General features: G+C 40.5%; 1 protein-coding gene across 1 annotated transcript in view; it reads right to left on the reverse strand.

The window, feature by feature from the left end:
• Positions 1 to 557: 557 nt before the first annotated feature.
• Positions 558 to 27,028, reverse strand: part of LOC141900114 (uncharacterized) — a 37,606-nt gene continuing 11,135 nt past the window's right edge. Inside the window, exons 5-10 of the mRNA XM_074786854.1 lie at positions 23,530 to 24,685; positions 21,850 to 22,773; positions 8,068 to 8,277; positions 6,629 to 6,717; positions 5,273 to 5,413; positions 558 to 4,410 (exon numbers count right to left, since the gene is read on the reverse strand). Of these exons, the coding sequence (XP_074642955.1) occupies positions 2,679 to 4,410; positions 5,273 to 5,413; positions 6,629 to 6,717; positions 8,068 to 8,277; positions 21,850 to 22,773; positions 23,530 to 24,685 (4,252 nt within the window). The 3' untranslated portion in view covers positions 558 to 2,678. The remainder of the gene's footprint in view (positions 4,411 to 5,272; positions 5,414 to 6,628; positions 6,718 to 8,067; positions 8,278 to 21,849; positions 22,774 to 23,529; positions 24,686 to 27,028) is intronic.

The following is a 27,028-nucleotide window of genomic DNA, read 5'->3' on the forward strand; positions in this document are numbered from 1 at the left end:
AATGCAATAGTAAAGAAACGTTGTGGTGAAATACACGTAGAAAGCAAAACAAAACTGTTTGTAAAAATGGAATGAATTGAAGAATGAAATGTTTTTTCTTTATTCAGGTTCCCAGTACCAGAAATTCTGAATTTTTTTATCGTATTGATCCTACACCAATGATTGATAAATTAAATTACAATGCATTGTAATCGGTAGAAAGAAACCTCAAACCCACTTTTCATAGAGCTGTGACATGTTTAACAAATAATATTCAAGAAATAGTAGTATTATAAAGTGGATCGCAAAATGTTCAATAACAGAAATTGTTTTTAATCTTCACCTCGGGGAGGCCCTACTATTCATCATTAATAATTATTCTAAGTCTTTAAATTCAGTTCGCTTAAATCAAATTCACCAATTAAACGATATAAGTTTTTATACCATACTTGTAATTGTAATGAAGATAAAGCCAGACACCAACATATTCTTCTGAATCTGCTCACCAGCCAACAAGATATTAAACTGCCAGTATACATTTGTATCTCAGAATCCTTAATTCAAAAATAGAACGAAAAAAAAAAACAAACACAAAATACTTTGTTATACCTTGATTAGTTTTATTTAGCTTGAAGCCATTATATTTTGTAATCATTCAAAATATATCAATTATATTAATCCAAGTGATAGACCGAAACTGGACACAATTAAACCGTCTAGACCAAGGCATTTGGGTATGAAATTTCAGCGCATATTCTCCAACTTAAAAAAACTTTCGAATCATATATTCAGAAGAGTTAATACTTTCTCGATATCGATAACACAGGAGTTTACAGCAATTGCTTGAATATCGACAATCTCTCGACCAAATCATCGTGAGCCCATAATATTTCAAATATATTACCAATGCCCAAGCAAACAGTTTATCAAAAGTTATACCTTTATAATGATAATATAGCACATTGATTTCGTAATAAATTTTGCATCTACATGAAAGTTCAGGAGAGCAGATCTACGATCTATCTAAGCTTATTCGAAGATTTTAGGAGAGCAGAGCCAGTTAATGGCAGATATGTGTAAATAATATACAGATTCAATGATTTCAAAGGAGAAAAAAAATAACATACAAAAATAAAAAGTTTCACATAATTTTCTTCGCCAACATTGTTCAAAAATCCCAATTACATTTGTTGTCTTCACCAGTTATTATTATTCTTTAAGGAGTATATATATAATTTTCATATATAATATAAGCAGCTTTCATTGGATGTTACTTTGTTATGACATGAAATATTCATTTACATATTCAGTTCTTTTTTTACTGTTTCTAGATTGCAGCATCTACAAATCACACTCTGATATAACTTCGCTGACCACCTAAATTGAAAGATATTTATTTTCCAAGCACTTCAGCGACTTTCAGGTACATTTCCAATATCTTCAATTGCTTGCATTTACCTGTTTACACTTTTCAAGAGTAACAATAACTTCAAAGATCGTTGATCAATTTTGGGTTAACATCATCAATGACCCTTCAAAAAGAAGTTACATTAATTAGCCTTCCATGGCAGGCTTAGAATGGTTTGGTTGGTTGGTGGTAAAACTGGTCCCATTCCGTTGTTCTTGATCGCAAAAATAAACACACACATGGTAGACAGACGCATGCCCATTAAAACTGCGTAATTCGAGATCTTACAAAATACAAAACAAAAACATTATTCTGTTTTTTCAGGTGTAATCCATTTTTAAATGCATTCTTCAATTCACGTGAATATTTTCAACAATATTTCGCAACTATCCTGAATTCAGCATCAAACGTACAAAACGAAAGAGCGTGAACTTTTTCAGCCAAAGTTTCCAACAATTCCTTGTTCATTCAAACCAGAGTCCCAACTCTTTCATAGCGGATGATTTCAGTTCGCGCACTACGATTTATTCGAAATAACATTTTACTCCTTCGATGACAACAATAGTGTGTATGTATAAAATTTCGCAACGGCCTTAAAAAATCTGGAAGATCCCCTACGATTTCAGCTTATTACTATAATCAGTTACCTATCATTTAGTAAACTATCAACGATTAAATTACAACGTAAAAACCCCTACATTTCACAATATACGCCAGTATGCTTCCGAAGCGAACAAAATTGAACTAAGCAGACTCTAACATTAGCACCAGAGTGTAATAATATATCGAGGGGCGGATCCAGAGGCAAATTTGAATGACTTGTCACATCCCAAAAGGGAACTTCGATGGTCATAAAGGCAATGTTTGGGTTACTACCACGCAGAAATGCACCAATTATCTTTGCTGATAAAGTAGAAAATGGCAAAAATTTGATGGACTTGCACACAAGTCTCACGAGTTCCCCCTGAATCCGCCACTGATATCAAAAGAATTCGATATTTTTACACGAAAAAAATAGCAGACGAAACACAAAATGTATTATATTAAAACATATATATATATTTATTCATCAATAGTAATCGCTTTATTATTTTCATCCGACTTACGCGATTAAATTTCCGCATCGAGTTCTCGATGGAGCACGTTTCTAAAAGGGCGGTCGCCAAAAAAACTTTGCGGAAAAAAAATTTCTAGCCAGTCATGATTACAATCGCTATAATAATAATCGTAATAATGATAATAATAATTATAATAATTGGAGTGAGATTATTGCTACTTTTCGAATGAAATTTTACATGGTGTATTCTAGCAGCGTGCTGTAGCTGGCCTTAGCGGCGCCGTAATTCGCGCACAGCGACACCTTGTTCTGTTCACGCCAGTGTTTGGCCATTGGAACATTTTCTTCCCAGATGCCGGGACTTCGTTCTTCCAGCTGGGTCCAATCCTCGCCGATGACGATCGCGACCGCGCTCGCCTGCGGCACCTGGATCTTGAACGGAATCGACTCTTTTCCGTGCGCCTCTTTCAGTTTACCGTCCTGCGGCGTGAACAGGTAACAGCCTTCCTTCCACTGCGCGAACTGCTTCGGGTACGGACAGTCGTCCGATGCCTGTCCGGTCGTATCGATGACGTAGTTGTAGACTCCCGGCAAACTTTCGCTTGTGTCGGTGTACGGCAAGGCGAACAGCTGTAACTTGTACGCGCCCGCCTTCGGGAACTTGCACAGGAACGACAGAAGATTTCCTTGCATCTGCTGTAATACGTACTGGCTCATATCGTCGTTGTCGCCTTTGCTGGAGTACAGCAGCTGCGTGGTAACTCGCAGCGGTTGCGTCGTTCTCATGTCGATCTGAATTTCGCCGGCGCTCGTCGTGATGTACGGGTCGTTGTGGCTCGACGTCGACAATCCCAACGATGCGAACTTCGGCTGCGGTCCCAGATAACCGGGCGGAAGGTTGGGCAGGCCGCAGATGGCGCTACCGGCTTCGCTGATGATCAAATACTGCCAGATGTGGAATAACGTGTTGCCATCTTTATCCGGGTCGTTGGCGTAGATCTCGAGACCGTATTCGCCCTTCGAAGGCAAAGTCAGCGTGAATAACGCCAACTGTTCGTTCACGATGCGGTGCATCACCGACTTCTCCAATTCTTTCTCGTCTTTTTCGTTGCTCTTCAACTTCGCCATGAATCTCAGCTGTTTCGACATCTTGAATTTCACCTCGATCTTTCCGTCGCTGGTCGCGATCGTCGAGCTTCTCTGCAGTGGAACGACGCCGTATCGGTTGGCTGCTTCGGCTGGACCCCAGCTCGTCTGCGGACAAGGTGGGTATGGCTCGAATTCTTTGCCGTACGGCAGCTTGGCGTCGACTTTGTATTCGCAAACAGCGCCATATACGGCATCCTTGTTATCCGGATCGACTTCTTTGGCGTAGATCAGCAACTTGTACGAACCGGATTTTGGGAAGCGCAGACGGAAGACGGCGTCGTTTCCGACTGTTTCGTGCATTCCGTATCGGCTCAACTTGACGCCGTTGTGCTCTTCTTGGCCGTCGTCAAATGCGATGCTGAATGTGAACGCGAGCTCGCGTTCGCGGTGCGGCGGGAAGCTGATGACGATCTTCGTTTCGCCGTTGCACTCGATCACCGCCTGGCGATGGCTGATCAGTTCGAGGCCGTACTTGAAGAACGCCGACTTGACCGGCGCGAGCTGTTCGAACTCACCCAACGATATCGGACGTTTCAACAGTTGCCAGTCAGCTTCCTCGGGGAAGTGAGTGTAGATCAACTGGGCCGGATTCGGACAGAAATAGTAGAAGTCGAGCTCGTAGCGCACGTTCTCGACGTTGGCGTGTTTGCCGATCAAACGTCGCGCCGCCCAATGGCAGTCGACCAGACGCCAGATACCGTTGATCAGCACAGCGTTCCACGAGTGTTGACCTTGACGACCGCTGAACTTCATGCCTGGTTTGTAGTCGGCACCTTTTGCGTAGCCGGTGATGATCACGCAGTGAAGGGCAGCATAACTGTAAAGACAAGAACAAAATCTCCGACATCAACAAAAACTCAATCATCAGAATACATATGGTTTCATTCTGGAAAGGATTGTTTGTACATCGCATTGTACAGACAACACACATACTCTAATCTAGGTCTTAGAAATTATCCAGAGGAAGATTTGCATTAAAACAAACAAATTAGTCAAGTTTCAGCTTGAAGAAAACCTTTCGGACTTCACCTTGTGTTATAAAATATTTGCGTGGGATTCTCTTAGATTACAAATCATAGTGTACTAGAAAATTATTCACAGACCCCCCACAGGGGTATTTGAAGTTTGAGAGTGAACTGTAGCTTAGCTCATCCAGTATCCCGGGTACTTCTTTTGATATACATAGACCAGGGATACTGGATGATCTAAGCTATAGTTCACCACGAAACTCCAAATACAAGCCCCCCCATCTATATCCATTCGATATCATGAGGAAGCGAGTATCAATCGGCAGCCTGAACCCATAACTCATTCAAGTCTTGACTGATTGGATCGCTATTTGAAAGTATGGTGATGAAACGTCTAAACCTAGCATTCATCTAATAATACCTGGTATTCTAGTGCATTTTCAATCAGACATGTCCCAGATGAGGTTCTGGTTCTGAACACGCGTGAAGAATGGCGAATAAGGTTATAATGTCTTACAGATGTGCATTCACACCTGACAATGATCTCAAGTGTGAAAAGTCGTGTCTCGATGGAATAGATTTTCGATTTTTAAACTTTTTATCATTTAGTTTTTTATCTTATGTCGGTTCAGATTGTTGGTTAAAACCGGCTTTTGAGCGATTCGAAAGAAGTAGGATATTTTTCGATGTAATATAAAGACGTCCTCGAACCTGCAAAGAATCTCGAAAATCTGCGCGTAAGTCGTCTTGCCACTCTTCAGACCCATCAAGATTTCTTCGGGAGAATCTTTGTCGACGTTGTTGAATGACATCTCGTTCAAGTCCTTCGTACACAACCATAAGAAAATCGCTCTGAAAATAGCATCAGAATTACGATCAATAAATAAGCTAATAGATAAATAAGCTAATAAATAAATAAGCCAATCAATCGTAGTGTTTGAACTTATGTTACTCGATTCGTTTATTTCAGAACAAAATCGAGGGAACGTGCACTTTTCAATCGATTTACAGTTGATCTGATCATAGCAGGTTGCTGCGCTATCATCGAACCAAAACATTCCCGCTGAAATCATGAATACTCATCATAACAAACACTCATCGGTAGTGCTACTTCCAGCAGATTAGATGAATGAAATCATGATCCAGCATTTCGGCGGCTACACAGAGATTCTCACACCTGGGTTTTATCAGGGAGGTGGGACTCCCACCTCCCTGGTTTTATTGAGGTTCAGAGCCCAGTTTCATGACACATTTTAGCCGCGATCACACGGAGACGATTTGGCCCGGGCCAAATTTGGCCCGTGCCTAATTAGAGAACACGTTCACACGCAAACCACTCACTCGATACTAAACAATGCTCATTGATTTAAAATAGAATTCTTTTGTATAAAAACTTGTCTATTGTTTATTACATATAGTGTCTGTACTCAGTGATTTTACCAGTAAAACTTTAAACAATGCTCAAACAAAGCGAAGTGGATCATTTCCCGGTGCTAGTTGCAATTCAAACGCTATCATTTGTCTGGTGCTAAAATTAGGCTCGGGCCTGGTCCGACGCCAAACAGGCTCGGGGCCCATTTGGCACCCGTGTGAACAGTTGTTCCGGGCCAAATTTGGCACGGGCAAAATTTGCACGTGTGATCGCATGTCAATTAAGATGATTGGTGAACCTAATATTGCCTGTTTGGACATCGAAGTGCCCTTTTGGAATGTGACAAGTCTTTCAAAATGGATCCCCCTCTGCCACCAATATGATGTGCATGCTCAGGATATCAGAGCTTTATGTCAGAAAAAGGTTTATGCACCACGAGAAGAATGACTGATAGCTTTTCAGAATGGAATGTTTGAAAACTTCTGTTTTCCAGTAAACACTCAAAACTTATAGTTTTCCAGATCTCCTACGCGATGTAGTAAATAGTCAGTTTTCAGCCCTGTTTATATTATGAATTTTTTGCATTGGATACCGGCATTTCAAATGTTCAAAACACGCTATTTCTAGAATATTTTTCTCCAGTAATACAGTCAAAAAGGCTGCGCATTCGGCCAATGCTCGCTCCCGATACTAACCTCGCCTTGTCGAGTTCATTGTCGATTTGTCTCTTGTAGATCAAGTTCCAAACAAGATCGTTGAAGTTCTTGTGTTCGAGTTTGGACACCTACGAAGAGCGAAAAACATGATCAGGATCATAAGTTCATCCGGACGCTTGCCTATAAACCGGATTCATATAAGTACAGAAGTGAACGTTCTTATTCATAGGGTTCAAGATTTTGAATAGTATAAATTTTTAAGTACAGGCATGCTAGCTAAACTAAATTTATTGAAAGTTCATATCTATCTAAACCTATCGAAGTTAACTTGGCATCTATACTTTTAATTTCATTGTTATCTTTAAGCAGAAAATGGAATCATCTAAATTTAATTTAATGGCCATGCATTTAAAGGTGTTGCAACAAATACTAGGTTCATTCAATATGAACAAGGTGACGATACACGTTCCTGTTTATCTTGATTGATAAGAAAATCTTCCTACGAATCACCACCCTGTTCCCTATCATCACTAGCCTTCGGTGTCTTCATGAAAACTGCTGATCAATGGTTTAATCAACTCCAAGCAGGCAAAGATATGCCGGTATATACGCGATTTTGTTGATTTAAAAATACCAATGATTTATTCCGACGTATAGAGAAAGTAAGTACGGATGTTGGCTGTAAAACCGCATGTACCCACACCACAATAGATCGTGTAAGTTGAGTTTTATGGGTATTTCTCGCCAATTTACTGCTTGTATCGTCGCTAAATCATTGATCAAATGTGTAGATAGGCGTATCAAGTGGCCAGAAGTATCTTCGTACATGAAAATAAAAACAAGCCGCTAATCGGCTATTCTTTCAAAGGACATTTATAACGAAATGCCTTGTTAAATGCGAGTGCTTATTTTGGCGAAACAATTTCACAATTGCAATGGAAAATCCAAATTAGATTGAACGTCGACTCCCTGGTAATGAAATGCCGTGTTTAATGCGGTGCATATATCGGTGAAATATATTCACAATTACAATGGAAAATCCAAAATAGATTGAACCTTGGAAAAGTGATCTGAAGAGGGTTTGACAGTTAGATTAACATTTTTTGGTAGTGGGGACATAATGGTTATTTTCATTTGTAAGGTGATTTTCTTCAATGTTTTAGGTGAAGCCCGGGTCCAATTCCACAGTTGAAAGTTAGAGTTAACTTCGAGTTAAAATTAGTTAATTTTCAATCAAATCGTAACTCGCAACTGTTGAACTGGATCCAGGGTATTGTTCCACGGTTGTTAGTTTAGTTAACTCTTCGAGTTGAAATCAGTTCATTTTCAATTATATAACTCCGAGTCAAACTAACAACTGCAGAAAACTTTGTGATAGTGCATCGATTATTAGAGGGTGGGTTGACGCAACAGGTCGATTCCGGGTCGACTCGCGATAAGAGTCCGGATTCGACCTCGGGCTTTAAGTTCGTACTTACCTCGATGGCGTGGTTATCGACCTTCTCGAATCGTTGAACGTTCTCGATGTGAGCCGGTTGCTCGGCGGGCGCCGGCGCCGGTTTCGGGGCCTTCGTTTTCGTCTCGATGCGAACTGGCTGGAAACTGGCAGGCGCCGGCTGCTCCTCGCTCATCTGCGTGTCCCAATCGGCCCGGCTGGGCTTGTTGTCGAGCTCAATCGCCGCAGCATGCTACAAAGACATGAACAATACATACAGTTAAGCGTTTGATCGAAAAAAATGGCAGATGTGGAACACTTGATTTTTGCTTTGAACGATACTTGATTCGTCGATGCTTTCCGTTTTTTAGACTGTGGACACTTCACCCACATCTCCATAACAACCTTTTGTTATGATAGAACAATGTCATATTACATTATCGTATGTCACTCTTTGCCGAGTCCGGTAGTTGGAACAGTTACTACCACAAAATTTTCCACATGGCTATAACGTACACGCAAGAGTAGCCCTAGTCTAAATTATAAAGGGTTGCTCCAGGTTTTTTTCGCAGGTCCTCCCACCCCGGTAAAGATTGAAAAATTCAACTCATATTCATGCATTCTGAACATATTCGGGCGCTGGTTTTGATAATCTCATATACATGTATATGTTTAAAATCTATGGTATCTCCAGCCCCATCACTATGGAATAACACAAAGGGAACTTTGCGGGGGGAGGGGGGTTGGTTAATCCAAAGCTTTCCCAACATTTTGAGTTGATGTCAAAAACCAAGTTCACCCCCTTTCTCCCTATGAAAACAATTTGGGTATTGTCAGAGCCACCCCTACGGTACAGTAGCAAACAAATTTTCGCAAACTCTGTGTATTCGCTTTGGTTAAGCTTTCGAAAACGATTTATTTTGACTCAAAGATAGAGTTCATCATATAATCAATCCAGCGAAAATAAAATCCTGAAAATGAACTCATCACTGGAAGCTTTCGAGACTGATCATTATAGGCATTTGACAGTAGTAAGGGGTTTGATCCTACCTAATTTTGTCAAAAGGAAGGTTTAAGGGTGTTTGCTGAAAGCAAGCCTTTTCATCTAAATACGTATCGATACTTTTGCGAAGTTTCCAGCCAGAAATATCTAGACACTACCGGGAGTATTCTCTTCATCTAATACGTATCGATAACGAAAGAATTCAATGCAGGAAAAGAAAAGCACCGTTCTAAAGTGCCACTAATAATCGACGACCCGAAGTCACGCGAAAGGAATTCTCATCGATCGCTTTTAATCAGTTCAAACGCGCGGATAATTTCTATGCTCTACTTAGTTAAGTAGTAGTTGAAGTCGCTCAGATAAACGATAAACAGGCTATTTTCGATATAATAATGATAATATATTTTATATAGCGCGGTTATGAAATCTTAACCACCGCGCTTTACATTCTAAAACTACTTTATGAAAGGAGAAAGTTTAAAATTTAATCGCCAAAGGTGTATATAAAAAGACAAATTTTCAATGTGAATTTGAAGGCCGAGACAGATGGAGACTCTCTTATGCTATGAGGTAGTTCATTCCGAAGAGTAAGAGCTGAATAGTAAAAGGACTTCCTTCCAATAACCTTTTACGTCACAGGCACATGCATGTAATGTTCTGATAATAAATCCGAATATTCTTTCCACAGAGCCTAATAGTTAAATGACCTCCATTCGATAACCTTTTTATGACAAGGGCCACAGTTACAGGCGTATATATATATAAATACATGTACTGATAATAAATCCGAATATTTTTTCCGCATTGTCGTAAATGTTCATATGTCACGTAGAGTGGTGTCGTTAAGTAAACATAACCCCTACAGAACAAGTGTTTAACGATGAGCAAATAACACGCCGAAAAGCACCCCCTGACACCGATAGTAAGAACTCGATTCATACTGAAATTGCCACTCGAAAACAAACCTTCCCAGTAGGGAAAAAATTCGCAAAATTCTCAACAAATAAATTCGATTGTAGCAAACGTATCATTCGCATATATTTTCACACTTCGCAGGTTTTATGAGGTAACGGTATTCTCCGAGGGTGAATACGCCTGAAACAATGTTACTTTTCCCATACAGGTGAATACACGTGTAAAACCGAAGCAACTTTTTACTATACACATTACTTGGTTACAACAATATGCCGCTTTACAGTGGTATCTTGGTAGGAGCTGAGCTGAGTCGTGTACATGTTGCGTGTACCATTCTCTTCGGTATCAAAGGTGAAATGCAAGCCACACGGGCTGGTTTCTAATTCCGATCGAAAACTGAACTTAAATCTTACTTTAATATTACTTGATTTTCAGCTGTAGTATTTTCAACTGTTGTCAAAGTCAGTGTTATGACGTTACTGCTAGGACCAAACGAATGTCCTGCCAACAATTGCTTACTGATAGGAACAGAAAATCAAATTAAACTCAAAATCAGGTGAAATTATTGACAGTTATATGAAATATCTATTTGCATGAAAACCTGCAGATAGTTGGTTACATGTTTTCAAAGGTCAGCATTACACTCACCGTAAGAATTATGCACGCAAACATTATTCAAACAGCAATAGCATGATAAAACGACAAACTCTCGACCTACAATAATCAAATTGAGGTGAAAACATAATCGGGCGCAAGAGAATTTTACGATTATGATTAAAACCAAAAATACATAAGGACATATAAGGACAAAAATACATATCCTCTCTATGTATTTTTGTTAAAACCTACGTAACTCGCTTATCAAAAAATGTGGGCCCATTACCGGTATTTAGTTTCGCGTCAAACGACATACGCAGAGTGCACTTAAAACTGGCCGATATTTTCCTCGATTGCTCGATCTTCGCGAATTAGATCGATTTTTATTTTAATTCGTTTCCACTTGAAACGTAGTACATGTAATAGTATACGAACGAGAACGTCCTCCTTCAAGGTCTGCTTCGTTGAAAATTGTCTCGTCACATGATACAACATACGCCAGATCCAAACCGAGATTAAATATCATTTCGACATTCCGGTGCGATCGTAAGTCTATCGGGATAACAACCTATGGAGTGATGAATTGAAATTTCATACTCATCAATCAATGGATAGACCCTCAGTACCTTCCACGTTTCGGCACAAATCTAATACTCCAGGAGCTCATAACCGATCTGATTATATCCCACATAGCCTAGAAGCATTTTTCTGATCACGTTCAAAGTTCTGCTGAAAGTAAAAATCTAAGCGACCTGTGATTCAAAACTGGTGTACTTTTGTCAACAGGGCACGAATCAATCAAATTCGCCCAAAATTGGTTTCTTCCATAACATAGCATCAAATCGGCATCTACGGGGAAAAATGAGTGACAAAATATAGCCAGCAGCTCTCAAAATCCACTTCTATATTCATTCATTAGCCGAGGTACCATGCTTATCGCTTTTCACGAACTTATGATGAGCCATATAGAGAAACTAGAACTAGAGAAACTGGTCGGTACATTGAAAACTCCAATACCTACCAATGATTACATATCAATCCATTTTTCGAAGTAAGCGGCATCACCGGGTCGAACAAAAACCTGGTTTTATTTTTTCAACATTCGAAACCGCAAAAAAGGAGAATTTTTTTCGGGGAGGAGAGGGGAAGTGAATACATTACGCGTTCTGTTGTTATTATTATAAGTGATGGCAGGGTTTTTAGTGCAACAAGCTACTACCATACCTCCGGCTCTATGAATCCTTCTTTATTATCTTGTTTATGTTTACTAGTAGTGGGTTGTTTTTTATCGCGCTCGTCCTTACTACGCCCCTTGCCGAATAGGCCGCGTCCTCGTCGACCCTTACCACTCTCGTTATCATCATCGCCGTCACTTTTCTTCTTCTTTACATCCTCCTCGCGCCGTCTTCGTTGTCGTTTATCTTCGTCGTTATCGTGATCCCCATCCGTCCGGCCGTCGTCGTCGGTCCGGTCGGGACCCGACGGGCACAACTCGTAGCCGCAAAATCGGTTGCACTTATTCCCCATACCGACGCTATTGTCTTATCATCCCAGACGTCAAGATGCGCGCACAACAGCCAACACCCATACAGTCTAGCAGTACCGTTGCAGCAGCAGCAGCAGCTCTCGGCGCTGACTTGCCTCGATAAGAAATCGGGTAACCGGCCGTCATTAGGGTTACGAAAATAAGCTCGATTAAAACAACGCGTCCTCGAAGCCGAAACATCCGACGCAAATTGCCCTGTTCGCCGCTGCCCTAAAATACTTCTCTCGGCTGGTCGAAAAAAAAGTTAATTAGTAAGAATAATTCCGATAAATAATTAGGCTACCTCCGTAGCTAATCGCAGTGCATAGCTTTCTCATGCTTACAGAAAGTGGCCGATATATATATATATATATATATATATATATATATATATATATATATATATATATATATATATATATATATATATATATTCTTGGTACATATTTACATCTGATTAATGGATAAGTTATCGTAAGCATAACTAATTCTTTTCACTGTTTCTCTTGATAAACACAAATTTTCTGTGTTCAAGGATATTAGCATTCCCTACACTCTCGAGAGCTTCGTAAAAGACGAGCTAAATATGATTTTCCGTTGGCGTGTCGAAAAAGAGCAGCTATTGCTTTATCGAGAATGAACAAGAAACCAACCAGTCTGATTTCTTTTAAAGAACAAGCCATAGGCGACAATGGTTTTCTCGAACTACGAAATTACCATGCGTTAGTTTGCAATGCATTTCGGATAAGTTGCATCATCTAGGGGCAAGGGCTATGTTTTGACAACTTTTTGAATTTCGACCCTGTGCTCGACAGTTATGAGGTCAGGTCATATCGCTGAAAACAGTTTTTTTGTACGAAGATCTACTGCTAGGTGGTGCACTGGGCTATTCTTTGCAATGCGCAACGTAGATCCATGTACTAACTAACATTATACCTAAGTTTCATCAAGATTGACCAACTATTAACGAAGCTAAGAAGCTGAAAGACACACATACATATAACTGTTGACAGACTGACAGTATGAGAAGCCCAAGAGCCAATAAATCATTCTGAAATTATTATTTTTAATAGTTTTATGGATAATGTCGATATGCTGCTCAATTCATGTCTACAAAAACATACAGAATTAGAGTTGTGGTCTTATGAAGTTCGCAAACTAAACTAAGTTCAAGCCTTAGTTTAGTCTACCGGTAACTTCATCTCTTTACTCAAATATCATGTACTTATTCCTTAGTTGAATACACGCACACAGTTTTAGATCTACAGTTCCGAGTTAGATTGAACCGTATATTGTTGAAGATTGAACCGTATATTGTTGAGATCAGTGAAAATCAGCTGCAGCAAATTTCAAAGTTAAATTCTCCTCACCCACAATGTCTCTCGAACCCGGTTGGGAAATACATTTCATTCTCAACGTGTATAGTTAATTCTAGTTCCCATATCCGATCGATGGAACCTTGTAAAAAAATCAGCTACTTCGGGGAGACTTGGTCCTGATGTTTAAAAGTGTAACTTACAGACATAAGGTAGAAATGAAGTCAGTCAGTAACTCAACTCTTAGAAAAAAAAATCATTTCTGATTCAAATAACGGCCATAAGCGGCATTAAATTGAAATAGGATCCGGGTTCGGTTGTTGCATTGTTTGCAGGAATTTTACTGAAACATGGCGAACATGTGGCTAGAAAATTGCTTCATGTCTACTATACAGGTGTGCATCGGGTAGTCTACCCTAAACCAAATAATAGCCTCTGAAGCATTAACGAGGTTGTTGAACTATTAGAAAATCTTCAGGCCTACAGACGGATTGAAGCAGAACTGTTAGAAACCAAGGTTCTGCATTATCACACAAACGAATCAATCGAATGTAGGCCTATCCTCAGCAAATGCTGGAATACAGTTCAGGAAAATGTTTCAATGCCTCGTATTGGACATCCTCCATCGGCAGGGCTTCGCACGCGATTGGGGTGGTTCAAGCCGGAGCTAAATTTGGCCTGTGTCTAATAAGAAATGGTGCTCACAGGCCAACCAATCACTTGATACTAAACAATGCTCAAACAAAGCAAAGTGAGCCATTTCCGGAACCAGTTGCAATTTAACCGCAAACATATGTCACGTGGCACGGGTCCGCTATGGACGTTTTTGGTCGGGCCAAACAGGCATAGACCCATTTGGCACCTGCGAGAACAGCTGTTCCTGGCCAAATTTGGCCTGGGCCGAAAACGTTCGTGTGATCGCGGCTCTAGACATGTACTAACTTTACCTATGCGATTCTTACGCATAAAATGGATTTAGATTTATCTTCTTGACGCAACATTCGCAGGCCAAAAAACCAACCTTGATCATTTATTATTGCAATTACCCCGTATTATTAGACAATGAAGTCTGCCCTATATGTAATCATTACACCGACTTATTTCCCTCGACCAGGCACTAGAACACAGGTGCAACCACTAACTATATTGTGCATTGTTTTTCATTTTTTACCCATGAAGTCTCGCTGAAATGTGACTTGAAAATTCTAGTGAAGAGGAACAATCAAGTCAACTGGTTCCGCAAAAGAAACTTTGACCAAAAAATGCTCGGGAATGCCGATCGGAGGAGATCAGTAACAGATGAAGGCTTAGCGGGCTTGGTAGCACTGCATCTCTCATTCTCAGCAATCATAATGGAATGATCATTACGAAGGCAAAGCTCGCTAGGGTTGGGTTAGGATCAGAGATAGAGGTTTGGGGCTCTTGTCCATTAATTACACACCTATTTAACGCACCCACCAGCGGGAAGCTTATTACTAATTAAAATGTTTAGAGAATTAGTGTAAGTACCAGAGTAGGGAATCTGTTCCCCGTAATAAGCATACCGAGCAAAAATCTGTCAACCACCGAGACCAGGACTCGAACCACTGACCTATCGCTCGCCGGCCGACTACTCTACTACTTGAAATATCTAGGTGACTGGTAAATTATCACTCGTACTCTCAATTCCTCCTGGGGTAAGCGTTAGGGTTATTAAGGGCTTGATAGTATTTCGAATTTGTCGGAGAAATATTAAACGAATATAGACTATCGATTGTGTTTACAACGTTGAAGATAGTCCGGGGAAAATAAGCTTCGAATGTTATGCGCGAATTGTTGGGTTTTAAACGTATTTTTCCGAAAATGTTCTTCTTCCAACACAAAACTACTCGAAACCAATCAATCAGTATAATACAGCATAACAGCGCAGATACAGCAACGAGCGATCCCGAACGCACAATATACTAGAGAATAGACGCCGGATAGATACGCCGACACCTCACCTGTTAATCAGATCTCCGACCGAACTTAAAAGTACTTCAGACTCGTTTATGTTACGCCCACCTACCTGTAACCGAAGAGTGGCATACGCCGCGGAGAGAAATTATTTGAAAAACGACTTTTTTTGGAATTCTTCAAATCTTTTTCACACTGCACATTCGGTACCAGGTAAGCTGTCTATGTGGCTAGTGAGATGTTTTAAAAGGTGGGGCCACTCACATTATTGTTTGAGACTGCTATTCCTCGACATAAGGCGATACTATGTTATATCGTGGCTGATAATTGCTTTGTAAAGTAGCGAGTGAAGAGCAGATTCAAAAGTTTTGCAACGACGGCAGTCACAATCCGCTACTTCTCGGCGGGCCCGATTGCTTCGAAAGTGTACCATAGAACTTTGTTGTCGATCAGCAAGAGACTTTGTAACTGGGCCTATCATTGCTACCCTTAAATGCCAATCTTGTTTAAATCTTTTTTGTGTGTAAAAAGCGAAAACGTTCGCAACGTTCGTAGTTGCTTAAAATGAAGTAGACAGCATAGATCTAACGCTAAACAAGGTTTTACATTATTCAGACTGACTTATGAACATGCCACATACAGCGTTCAAACCTCGTTAAAATTCCGCACAGCACTGCATCGCGTATTCGAGCAAGTCACATATGTATCCATCGCATAAATATCTTGAACAAAAGTCTCAAATAGAGCAGTTGAAAACAACTCCATTTTTAGTCGAATACGATGAATATTTTTTTGGTGCAATGTTTTAGTGAATGACGGAAACAACAACTTCGTTTGTAATTTGTCACATTTAATACGGATTCATCGGACTAGGAACAGATATAAACATCATGAACCGATTGACGGTTTCATGTCGGTAAAATTTAACCTCAAAACTATTTTTACTCGTTGTTATACCATGAACCGTCTGTAAGGGAATCCTCTCCATCTTATGGGAATTCAATAGTACGGCTACTATTTATCCCTCTAGATTTGCACATCATCAGGCTTATCAATACTACTACACCCTCCTCACCCTACCTATTCAATGAGATAAATGCATTAACACTAGACCGAAGGGTTTCAATTTCTATGAGTTATTTCAGTCATTCTGCTGTGCTGTCCTGTCCTGGCCGTGCTAGTCACGAGAATATTTTCAATTTTGCAGTACTGTTCATCGTACTTCACTTAATTTCCTTCTCCTAAGATGATCGTGATTATGACTAAAGATTTTCATGATTTTGACCGAATGTGTTCATAAAGGCAGCATTCGTTCCACCGGGGTTACCGAGCACAAATATCAACATTCTGCGCGCATAGTTCAAACACCACGATCTCGTTTGCCAACTGCCACGAGCTCAATAATATTGAATTCCTGTACGGCAAACAAAACGTTCTTAATCTTAGATATCAGAAGTCGAAGTCGTAAGCTATTTCAAAAGTGTTCGGCGTGATAAAATTAAGATCTACAAAGCATAAACAGCGAATATAACATTTTTTTAGCAGATTATGGCAGATTCCAGGGCTGCCAACCTCTAAAATGTGCTATCAGTAACAAATTGAATTCTTTTCAGTAACATTTCATTGAAATATGAAAGACATTGTTCAAAGTAATCAGCAATCAACAGTAAGACCTTCAGTAACATCTTTCAAATTCCTGTATTATCAAATAAATCTAATCGGTATTTCTCGTTAACTAATACAGAAAATCAGGAACAGATAGCAGCTGTGTGTTTCAGGATCGGAATTTGTAGTTCAGTGCTCATTAAAATCATAGTTAATGAATAATTTATCTTTAAGCTACGGTAACACATTTTTTGAGACACCCTGTATAGCAGCGACCAGTTGCAGCTACTATGAAATCAAGTGGCTACTGAGCCCAATGAAATGAAAGCTGTAGGAATTGTAATATCAACAATAACAATAAATTCATTTTCTGAGACGTTAAGATTCATCTGATATTTCAAATTTCATCGATGACCTTCGGTGAGGACAGCCGATTAGTTTGCTCAGCGACCTTGCACGCGTATAAATCTGATTGTACCAAGTAGCCTTATTAACGCTTATGCATAAATATCTGTTGCGTCAACAGATATTTATTTATAATATATATAATTAAAAGCTTCAGGGTTTATTAAGACTTAACTCGTGACGAAGGCATCAATCAAAATACAGCGCAGTTCAGAAAGACATTCCGTACAAGTTCAAATTTGTGAAAAAGGTCAGAAAAATCGGCCTCGAATTATTTTTTTAATTTGAAAGAATCTAAATAATTTTCTGAATAATCTATTTGATCCAGGGATTAATCAATGCAGTCATATTTACACCTTCAACTGAACAGATCTTTTGTTTGACGTACTTCTGATATCCAAGCATGCTTACATACATATTCGACTAGGACTATGTTTTGACAAGAGTGTTTAAACTGGATTTTAAGACGGTCACGTCAAATTTCCTGATCAAATGAATGCCTAAAACGTTTTCAGAAGAAAATTATGCATATTTTGGGTACTGCCAATGATATATATACTTATATATATATATTCATATACAAAACCAATCAATTAATATTCAACTATCGATAAATCAATAACAGACATTTAATCAATACTTACAGCTGTCGATCGACTACTAGTTATGCGTATATATCCGGACGACATTTTTTTCTCTAGTCAACCCACACACGAAAAACAAATGACCGCGAAACAAAAACAGAAAGTTCCCCAGAAGATTCTTAACCGCTCGCTGACCGCAGACAAATACACTTCGATACTACAGCTGCTGCCTGCCTGTCTGCCTGCTCAAGCCGTCTGGGGGTGAATGCCGATAAAATCTCACGAGTACCTGAGCTCACTTATATATTTCACAGCCGATAATTCTTATTGGTTCAAATACTATCTACTTTAATTACAGACCTACGTACAAAGCCGCACACGCGTACGTATTCCCCCAGTTTTGATAATAAGTTTTCATCGCGCCCAGCAAATGACGGACCAAATAAATAACTTTAAACCGACAAAAAGAAAACTAGATTTCGGGCGATAATGTTTGAAAAAATCTGATTACGATTTCGATCTATTTCAGTCGAAATTGTCGCGCCAAAATTAGTGGGGGCTAGGTAGGTGTTTGAAAAATCTTACACCGATGATTAGCAACAGACCCGAAATATAAATGACAAAATCCGACTAAAACCGCTCGGTTGCATGTACTCGTTGGGCAAAAAAAATACACCCCCAAATTTGGTAATAGCGACTCACTTGACATACAAGAAGGGTTAAATTGTTTACTTAATCTGGATAGTTTTTTTTCCACGAATATATATAGCTTTAAGAGATTTTTTTCGAGATTAAATAATTTCCACTGAAATAGATTTCGAAGCAACGAACGCACCGCCTCTAATGAGACGTCTGTTCGTCAGCCCTGGTTTATTCGGTTATAATCCAAACGAAATATTTACGATTTTTTATTTACCTATGTGGTTTTCACTAGCACGATAAGAACCGCTCGAGATATCTATGTATCGTCGGCCATCCAAGACGCCTCCACCGAAGAATTCGTAAATATTGCAAAAATTTTCGTTTATCTTATAACGATATCTAAAATTTTTTTTTCTAATAGCCGGTGCCATCTAACGATCTGTAAGAAATCTAAATCCTCTATCAGCTACGGATAACCCACCTTCATACGCAGATATGCCATCTACTGGTGTAGTATATTGCCAAGTAGATAGTTTTGTATTCAAATAAACATTGAGCGTTACAAATTCCTTCTTGAGGGTAACAAATTAAAAATGTTGATAATGGTAATTGTCATTTGTATAAGCGCAGGTATCCAAACTAGAGTCAGTTCAAAATGCGCTCCAAATTTGGTATTATTAGCCCCAGCCTTTAACTCTATTCCATGTATCAGTAATCTCTCCCTGGGGAGAAGTAACATCCTAGCAGCTGCTAGGCACTCAGGTATCATCTATCAGGCCAGGTACCCATTTTACTCCTGGGTAGAGAGGCAATGAGGATAAGCGTCTTGCCCGAGGACACTAAGATAATGCACGGGGGTTCAAACCCACGACCTGGCTTCCCACAGTCGATCGCTCTAACCATTCGCCCTCACCGCTCGCTCAATTAAAAAACAAATTCCGTGGACATATCCCAACCAGAAAGAAACTTTCCATGATGGGTTTCTGTGTAATTGTTTCTGTTTCATTCACCGAACTCGCTGTCAAAAAGGCGATTCTCGATATAAATAGTAATGGGTTTTCCCCTCGGGATACCCGCTTTGGGAAAGGCACCTGAATCGATGCTACGAGTTCGAATCCCAATATTTAGACGTAATTTATTATTCTTTGAAATAAATTCTAAGAATTTCTATTTATGATAGGATGTGCAGGTTTTGATTTGGTAATGATGTTAATAAAAGTTAACCTCTTAAGGTATTGTTTTCTATCTATTATTTGTGACGGATTAGTTTCGATGCTCCTCACAACCCGCCCCACCACGTGTCACTTATTCACGGACACGCGGATTGTATCATTTGTAATAGGCCTACCACATGAAAGAGTCCATGGCCTACAGTAGAATAGTAGGGCCTACCGATCACGCTATGTGCGATGAAAGTAGTGTTTGAATAAAACAAATTTTTAATGAAATAAAGATTATTTATGATAATTAATCAATAGATCAGGTGCCGCCTAAATAATTGTTTGTTTCGTGAAATTTGTACAAAACTTTACAACTTCGTCATGTCTTGTGACCCTGAAAATACTAGAAGAATCATCGGTAAGCTTATAAAACGGCGAGGTCAACATAGTAACAACAACTTCGGGGATTGAAAAAAAAAACTCGAAAGAATTATTTCTTATACTGATGAGTTATACTGATGGGGAGTAGCGACCGTCAATGACACCGGTTATTTATCCATTCACTATCAAATGTGACGAGCCCAATAAATGATTGCGCATAGATTCGGCCTCTCAGCATTTAGCACAGCAGTTCTGAGAAGTGTTAAGACCGATCAGCGCGCGCGCGCTATCTAAAACCGGTGCTAGTACGATCAATATCTACAGGTATATACGTGTTCAGTATTACACAGCGAGTACCAGTATGTTGATCGAGCGTCGTCGTAGCAACGCGCTATACAGCGGCTTGAACTAGCGAGTAACGTTAATTATCTTTTAACCAAATTAGAGCACTTATAACCATCGGAATCAAATATAAACCAAGCTGCACCATCTACATCAAGTAGAGAATACCTGTGTGAAATTACAGAATTGTCGGTCCACACAAACAGCTTAAATCGTGTCATAAAGAAACATCCACAGACGGACAGACAGACATGACGACGATGCCATAGATGGGTTCGTCTGACGACGAAACCCATCAAAAATTGAAATCAACCTAATGGAATAGTAAGCCCATATCAAATTAAGATTTCAGATCAACCATCATGGTATCTTACCGTCTTGTATCTCAACAAATATCTCATTTATTGCTTTCATCGATGGACAAAACCAAAACCCCTTTTTTGCTAGAGGACCCTCTGTGCAAGACATTTTATCTCGCTACCATACAGTAGTGCCATCGTTGTAACTACTCTAGACACTCTCAAAAGATGTATTTTGGATGCATCACTTGTAGCCCTTTGATGGTCGATTCCCAGGGGGCGGGGTAAAACATACGCACATTATATACAATGGATTAAAATAGATTAATGACTCACTTCTGTCGGTCTATTCTCTTAACCGTATGGGAATTATTCCATTAGATGTAAAGCTAGAATATGTAATATACATATTGTGTGTGCATCCAAAATAACTGAGACCAGCTAAAATGGGATGATATCGATTGCTAAATGCTCGCAAGGACTGATTACGCATTAGTACTCGCAGTGAACCAGCCCCAGTGAACCATGATCAATCAATGATTCATGTACTACCATATTTACTGACTAACTCTTTCAAAGAGCTCAAAATTTCAATAAGAGCTCAAAATCTTGTTCTAAAATTCCTTTTTTTAAATCTCTGATTAACGGTATACTGTTATTGCAACAAATGCTTCCTCAAGGAGGTTTTAGGGTTACAGGGATACAGGTCAGGGATAAAGGTTACTGACTCGGGCAAGCCATAAAATCACTTCTTGGACCCGACTACCGGTAAGACTCTATAAAATATTAGAGCCACGAAAAAAATCTAACAAGAAAGTCATACCTATCAAAACCTATCATAAAACAAGACTAAAACTAAGACTAGAAAACCAAATTCAGTTTTTCAAGACAGGTCGGATGAGTAGTGAAACGTAATGAGCTACACTGTCAGGGAGGGCATCTGGTGGAAATATAGTGAACTAGGTATAACAGCTATGCCATCTGATGAAAAATTATCGAGTCATCATCTTACAAGAGAATATCTGAACACATCGAGATACTTATACATAGCATCTTCTCAATGAATTGAAAATAAACAGAAATGCCACCGATCGGATATTTAACAAAAGAACATACCTGTCCAATGCTGACTGTTGGCCTGATATCATCTTCACCACCATATCCGGGACTGCCAGCGCCTGATCCCGGTCGTCGGTTATATTCATCGCGACCTCCCGGTCCTCCGATGACGTTACCGTATCTATCGGTTGCCGGTTGGCCGTATTCATCCGTAGCACCCGGTCCACCTTTGTATTGCTGTCCGGGGCCTCGTTCCGTAGAACCGTACGGTACAGCACCCGCCGCGTACGGGCGCCCGAATTCATCTGTAGCTTCTGGTCTATCGCTGTATTGTTGCCCCGGGCCTCTTTCTGTCGTGCCGTACGGAGCAGCTCCCGCGGCGTAAGGTTGCCCATATTTATCCGTTGCTCCGGGCGCTCCAGCGTATTGCTCACCGGGGCCTCGTTCCGTCGAACCGTACGGCCGACCGAATTCATCAGTAGCGCCGGGACTGCCTGCATATCGTTGTCCGGGACCTCGTTCTGTTGTTCCGTACGGGGCAGCGCCCGCGGCGTAGGGCCGACCGAATTCGTCGGTCGCACCGGGACTGCCTGCGTATTGTTGTCCGGGACCTCGCTCGGTTGATCCGTATGGAGCGGCACCCGCTGCGTAGGGTCGACCGAATTCGTCGGTCGCGCCGGGACCCCGATACTGCTGACCTTCGCCTCGTTCCTGGCCCTTGCCACCCGGTGGTGATCTCTGATCTCCGTACGGGATACGCCCGGATGCGGCTTGCGCCGCCAAACACGGGTACGAGGTCGGGTCTTCTTTGCGTGGTAAGTATCTCTGGCTGCTGTCCTGCGCGTGTTTCGGCTGCAAGAACTCTGGTGGCGGTCCTGGAAGCTCTTCGGATACGGGATACAATCCGGCTGATGTGCGTTTCGGTTTTGGTGCAACAGGTGGAGCTGCTTTCTTGGGTGGATCTAATTTCGAACTAGTGAGCTAAAACGAAACAGAATGTAGAAGCAATGACGCATGTGTACGAGTTGCATATCAATCTCATTGTATAAACACAATCATTTGATAATGTCCCATACTAACGCGTAACTTCAAAGCATTTTCTATAGTCTATAGCAAATACTAATTCAATTGATCATTGAAGGTGAGAATTAAGTATGGGACTCGGTCCACCTTAACATAAACATAGCTCATAGCTCAAAGCACTTCGCTGATGAAACCTTTCCTGAGCCGACATTGAAATTACCAGAAAACTGGCTTACTGGACCCAGTTCCACAGTCGTGAGTTAAGATTTGACTCTGAGTTAAAACTTTGAAAATGAACTAATTTTAACTCAGAGTTAACTCTGGCTCAAAACTGTGGAACTGGATCCAGGTGGTCATATCATAAAATAAACCAATCCATTTGATATCTAAAGACATTCTCAGTACAACGCAATGACTTACACAAAGTGTTCATAAGTATGCAAAGGGCCAATGAAAATGAATCCATTAATCAAGTACTTTTAAAAGCATGCTAAGAACCCTGGTCAATGTACCGGTATGTAAAAATGGGCTCGGTTGCTCAGTTGTAATTTATGTCCCAAAATGGTTTTAACTCTAAGACTGTTCTTGATTTGTTGACCAAGATGGTCAGAGGCGGGTCTTGATTGTGCAACTGGGCCTTATATCTAACCCGAATTTTCTGATGAAGCAGATTAATTTCATCACCCAAAATGATATATATATAAAGCTTCTTACCGAGTTGGTTCCCGGTTGGTATTCACCATACGGTTTCAACGAGACAGAATCCTTTGGTCCCTTCGTGTGCAGCGGTGTCAAGTCGTAGTGATCTTTGAATGGCTTTTTGTCGGAAGGTTTCTCCGGGTAGTTGATCATGTACTGGCACATGTGCGTGTACGTCGTTCCGTCTTTCGGCTCGTTGGCGTAAATCTCCAGGCCGTATTCGCCACGATTCGGCAACTCGACCGAAAACGACACCGTGTTGTCTTTTTCGGTTTCCTTGACGCACTTGTCGAGCTCGCTCTCGCTCATTCCCGGCTTGCGCAGCTTGCCGAGAAGCTGCACATCCGGATTGTGGTGCTTGAAGAAGCCGACCTCGGCGGCGCCATTCGGTGCGTGCACGACTCCTTCGCGAACGGTCGGCACGAGGCCGTATTGCTGTACGGGCGCGCCGGGACCCCAGTTCGTGTCGGAGCATTTCGGATACGGTTGCGCGTTTTCGCAGCCTTTGTCAGCGACGATCTTGTACTCGGCGGCAGCTCTGAATGTCGTTTCGATCGACAGCTTGTCGGGTACGTGTTGGGCGTAGATCGTCAAGTAGTACTCGCTCTTCACCGGGCAGCGAATGTAGAAATTCAGCTTGTTGCCGTATGTTTCTTGCACGATGTACTGTTTCATGTCGACGCCTTTGTACTCTTCGTCCAACGAGTCGCAGAACGCCAACTTGTACGTGAACGTGCCCGGCTTCCAGAAGCACAACGTCATCTGCAGGCGGCCGTCTTTCGTCTTCACTACGCCGTGGTTGTTCTCAAAGAAGTCCATGAAGCACTTGAAGAACTGCGACTTCGCCAACGGAAGGTCTTCGAACTGCGCCAGGCTGACTGGCTGTCGGAGAAGCTGCCACTTCGGATCTTCGGGGAAGTGGCTGTAGATGGCCTGTTGCGGCTCCATCAGGAAGTAGAAATCGTCGTACTCGTAGACGAGGTTCTCTGGGAGGTTTTTCTCCGACGACAGGTAACGCGTTGCCCAGTGGGCGTCGACGAGTTGCCACGATCCTTCGATGTGTACGGCGTTCCAGCTGTGATTGTACGGCGTGCCGACGAACTTTTTGCCGGGCCTGTAGTCGACTCCTTTCGCATGTCCGTTCAACGTGACGCACTGAAGTCCAGCATAGCTGAAAAAAAATTAAAGATACACTTTGATTATGAAAAAGAAAGTAAAACTAAATAAAACAGAGTAACCAACTATTTAGTATGATCTCATTCGAGACTTGAGATTTAAATCTTTGAACAATGAAATTATAGTAATTGAAGGATAAAAATTCCTAAGTTAATTGATACCACAATTTTTCAAGTATTTCCAAAAGCCATTTAGGTTGACCCTCTCAGACGTGATGAAACCAGAAGTAACTGGATTTCAAGGGAATGGGGTCGACCGATTTGTCACCCGTCATAGCAATCTGAGGATACCGCAGGATTTATCAATAATTCATCAATTTATAGTGATTACACAACAGGCAATCTGATTGGTGCCGCAAGTCTTCATGCAGTAAACCTGCGCATGTACCTGCGCACCCGGTCTAGTGTGGCAGGGTTTTATGTAGCTGATTCTAGCGATGCCATCATGTTTGATTCCCTGCCGAGGGAGGATGTCTCATCGGGTGGAACGATGGAATGATGGCCATTACGAAACAGCAGCAACGTTGTGCCATCAACGTTGCCATCAAAAAGCTTTTAAATCATCTTATTGATTATTGTGGAATTTCACTTATATCGTATCTTATCCGAACAAATTCAATCTGGAGTTTATTTGTCCATTTCCATATTCAGGCAATCGGGACAGTTTTAGCACAAATCATGATTTATACGCAAACTGGTCGAATACCCGGACCCATATATCTGTCATTCATGCGGCTTAAAACACAGGTCAGTCAACAACTCTAATCTATGTCATACATATATTCAGTTAATCATTCAAGTTTTTTTCTTTCTTTGTGAAAGTTTATTTATTAGCATTATGATTATGAAGGTAATCAAACTCATTTTTAGGTCAAAATATGATTAATAACGCACCAATTTTTATTTTCATTTGCATTACATTTGCACGGGTCTTAATCAAAGGGCATTTTATATTGGAACACTTTAAATAAATTTGCTTATAGACAGTCAGTCAGGTACAAAGGGATCATGTACTAACCACTGGCAGCGAATATGTTTAGCCAGTAGATACAAATTTATCCATGGAATCTAAACGTTTTTGAGTCCATGATTTAATGAAATACAGCATATATATATATATATTCAACAATAGCACGCTGCACGCAAACAGGAAGGAGTTCACGCGAGTTGAAATTCCGAAATTCAATTCAAAACGAAATATGCTGAACAGCCAGACGCAAACATTTCATACAACGACGAGCTTTATTCAAATTGAACGAGAAAGTCAGTCAAATCCCGTCCAGGCATTTTAATGCGCGGTTGACTTTTTTAAAAGGCCTGTCAAGCGGAATAAATACAAATACGCATACACATCGTAGATTCGTGTGGAAAGATATTTGCGCGACTATGATTAGGTTTTTTATCACTCGAAACCCGTGAAAGGATTGGCCGCTCATTCAACGTGCCCAGTAGAATAATTTAGAAACGAAAAAAAAATGCTGAAATACGTTATTATTTGAACAGGTGATAGCAGGGCCGACGCATAAACATAGTCACTATAGATTTTATGAGTCAATTGTTGGAGCTCTCTTTATCCAAAATTTGAGTTCATATACTGAAATACAATGACTTGCAGGTGTCCGGTAAATGTATATTCGCAATTGTGGGCTATTATTTTCTTTTAGAATCAGCACTTAATCAACCCCTCTAGGGAATGTGTTTCAAGGTTTATCAATCAATTCTTCAGTATCCTCATTGTTATTCAGGGTTTGATTTCATTGACTAGTACCGTATTATATTTGAACCAGTGGAGAGGGGATAACTCATTTTCAATTTCCCCTGGTAGAGAAGGTTTTGAATTTGACTTCGAGTCAAATATTTGAAAATGAGCTCACAGCAGTGTTTCAGCAGTGGGTACAGTATCGATACTTTTTGATCTTAAAATAGGGCTTGAGCCTGTAATTGATTTGATTGGTAGATTTCGTTTGATTTGGTGTTCGTTTCAAACCCACATTTGATTTGATTTTGAAATCGGAAATCCTCGACAGATATAGTTGTGTGATCGGCGGTCGAATTTACAGAATTTCTTTCTATTTAAATCGAAATACATAGGCCCTATTTGGGAAAATCGGTTCCAGTTCATTCAAACAATCTTTCGACCAGTCTGAACCGGCAGAATCAAAACTTTATCCCGGGCTTGATTCAAATATTAGTCGATTATCGTTTTATTATCGTTTTATAGACTGGTGTTACTTTTAATGGAGGGGTTAATTCAATTCATTGTCGATTGAGGCAACCCCGTCCTTTTTAAAGTTAAACATCAGTTTATAATACAACATAATGGAATAGGATGCCGGTCT

Source organism: Tubulanus polymorphus, chromosome 2 (assembly GCF_964204645.1).
Source record: "Tubulanus polymorphus chromosome 2, tnTubPoly1.2, whole genome shotgun sequence".
In the NCBI taxonomy this organism is placed as follows: domain Eukaryota; kingdom Metazoa; phylum Nemertea; class Palaeonemertea; order Tubulaniformes; family Tubulanidae; genus Tubulanus; species Tubulanus polymorphus.